The 1704-nt window shown below is 42.3% G+C and overlaps 1 protein-coding gene across 1 annotated transcript; it reads right to left on the reverse strand.

Moving 5' to 3' along the window:
• Positions 1 to 205: 205 nt before the first annotated feature.
• Positions 206 to 1447, reverse strand: LOC112261117 (cerebellin-2-like). Its single transcript, XM_024436456.1, has 3 exons — positions 1140 to 1447; positions 929 to 1048; positions 206 to 837 (listed from the first exon to the last, which is right to left on the reverse strand). Exons 1-3 carry the CDS (start codon positions 1389 to 1391, stop codon positions 640 to 642), a joined length of 570 nt encoding a protein of 189 aa, XP_024292224.1. The 5' UTR covers positions 1392 to 1447; the 3' UTR covers positions 206 to 639.
• Positions 1448 to 1704: the final 257 nt, after the last annotated feature.

Consider the following 1704-nt stretch of genomic DNA (forward strand, 5'->3'; position numbering starts at 1 on the left):
GACCTAAAACAGGGAATATTTACTAGGATTAAATGTCAGGAATTGTGAATAACTTTATTTGGCTAAGGTGTATGTAAACTTCCGACTTCAACTGTGGGGGGTAATGAAAACGATGTTCTCTGTCTCATCTAACACACACACAGGTTCTAGTCAGTCGTCTTTATTTAGAGGTTAAACTGTTCAGTACATAATCTCAATGTGCAGAAATGGTCCAATTGCCAGCATGAGGAGGAAATAGTTTTTATTATTACAGTATTTCAATTACACTACTGCAACAACGTTGATACCAGAGCCAACATTCAATCACCACCTGTTGGCTCGATGCGCTTTGTGATTTCAGCACCACTGACAGCTACCGAGTAGATCTGTGTTTGCGGATTCAGGACCTTGGATAGCCACTGTGAGTGCAACTGACATTCGCTTGAACAGGTTACTATAATATTGAACTAGTTTATATAATATCATACCAACAGTCACATTCAGCAATACAAATCCCAACATTATAGCACAGAATAATTTCATCATAAATGACCAAAATAGCCTACTTTATCTCAGTCAGTTATACATTTCTTCAAAATTAAAGTCCAAAGGAGGGTGGCCAACGTCCTTGAATAAAATAAGAATCACTTGATTTGAGACTTAGAGTGGAAAAACCAAGAATCCAGAAAACGTGGAGTACCTCCATCCACCCATTAGATTTCCCCGCTCAAGCTTTAAGTAGAGTTTGTCCTCCCGTTCCATTTGCAGAAGAACTGAATTGCTCGCAGCCTCTCGAGTGACATCCTGGTCCCCGGCGAAAGCTGATATGATAGGGTATTCGTTGTGCATCAAGTTCACCTGCAGAATGCAATGCCATGGATATGTGATACAAAAAAACAAGTCCACAATTGGTGTCTCAACTAAATCAATCACCTCTCTGTGCGCTCACCTGTATAGTCTGCCGGTTGTAAACCTTCACCACATGGAAGCTGAAACTGTAAATGCCTCTTCTTGGTGCTTGAAACACACTTGCTTGTAGATCAAAATGGTTGCCAATGTTTACTAATAACTGAAAAAAATACAAATAAATAGTACACACGTACATTATGAAGATTATGCTAATTTGTAAACACAAATAATGGACAGAATTAATCCCTGACCTGATCAAAGTAGATGGTCAGAGACGTATTGCTCATATCAGAAGGTTCGTGGTTAGTTCCTCTGAGCGCAGAGAAAGCCACTTTAGCATCGCCTGCCTGGACAGATATCCCGAACGAAGAGGTGAACGCTCTCTCTGCAGACGGGTTCGCATCACAAACCACCAGACACTTTCCCTCCAAAACAAGAGGCCCCGTGTCATTCTGTCCCAACGAGAAGGCAACGCCAAAACCTAGAAGGACCAACGGCAGCATGGCACAAGATCGACTGTTACAGTTTATGGGGTGCGACTGCTCTGCTTCAGGCAATCAGTCCCCCTTCACCCCTCTCTCTCCTTACTCGCACATACACAGCACGCATAGTGCAGTGTCAATGCTGTGATATGAGTTACACTTGCACCATCAAGTGGCTGACAAATGCAACAAAGATGTAGGCCTGCAAGTTTCTGTCTATATAAAAGGATTTAACAATATATGGTAGTAACAGTCTGTTCTCAAACAACGTTACCCCTCAGTTTGGCCCCAGTCGGGCTCTGAAGCCTTCATCCAGTCTGCAGACTTTCATTGT

Source organism: Oncorhynchus tshawytscha, linkage group LG10 (genome assembly GCF_018296145.1).
Source record: "Oncorhynchus tshawytscha isolate Ot180627B linkage group LG10, Otsh_v2.0, whole genome shotgun sequence".
NCBI lineage: Eukaryota > Metazoa > Chordata > Actinopteri > Salmoniformes > Salmonidae > Oncorhynchus > Oncorhynchus tshawytscha.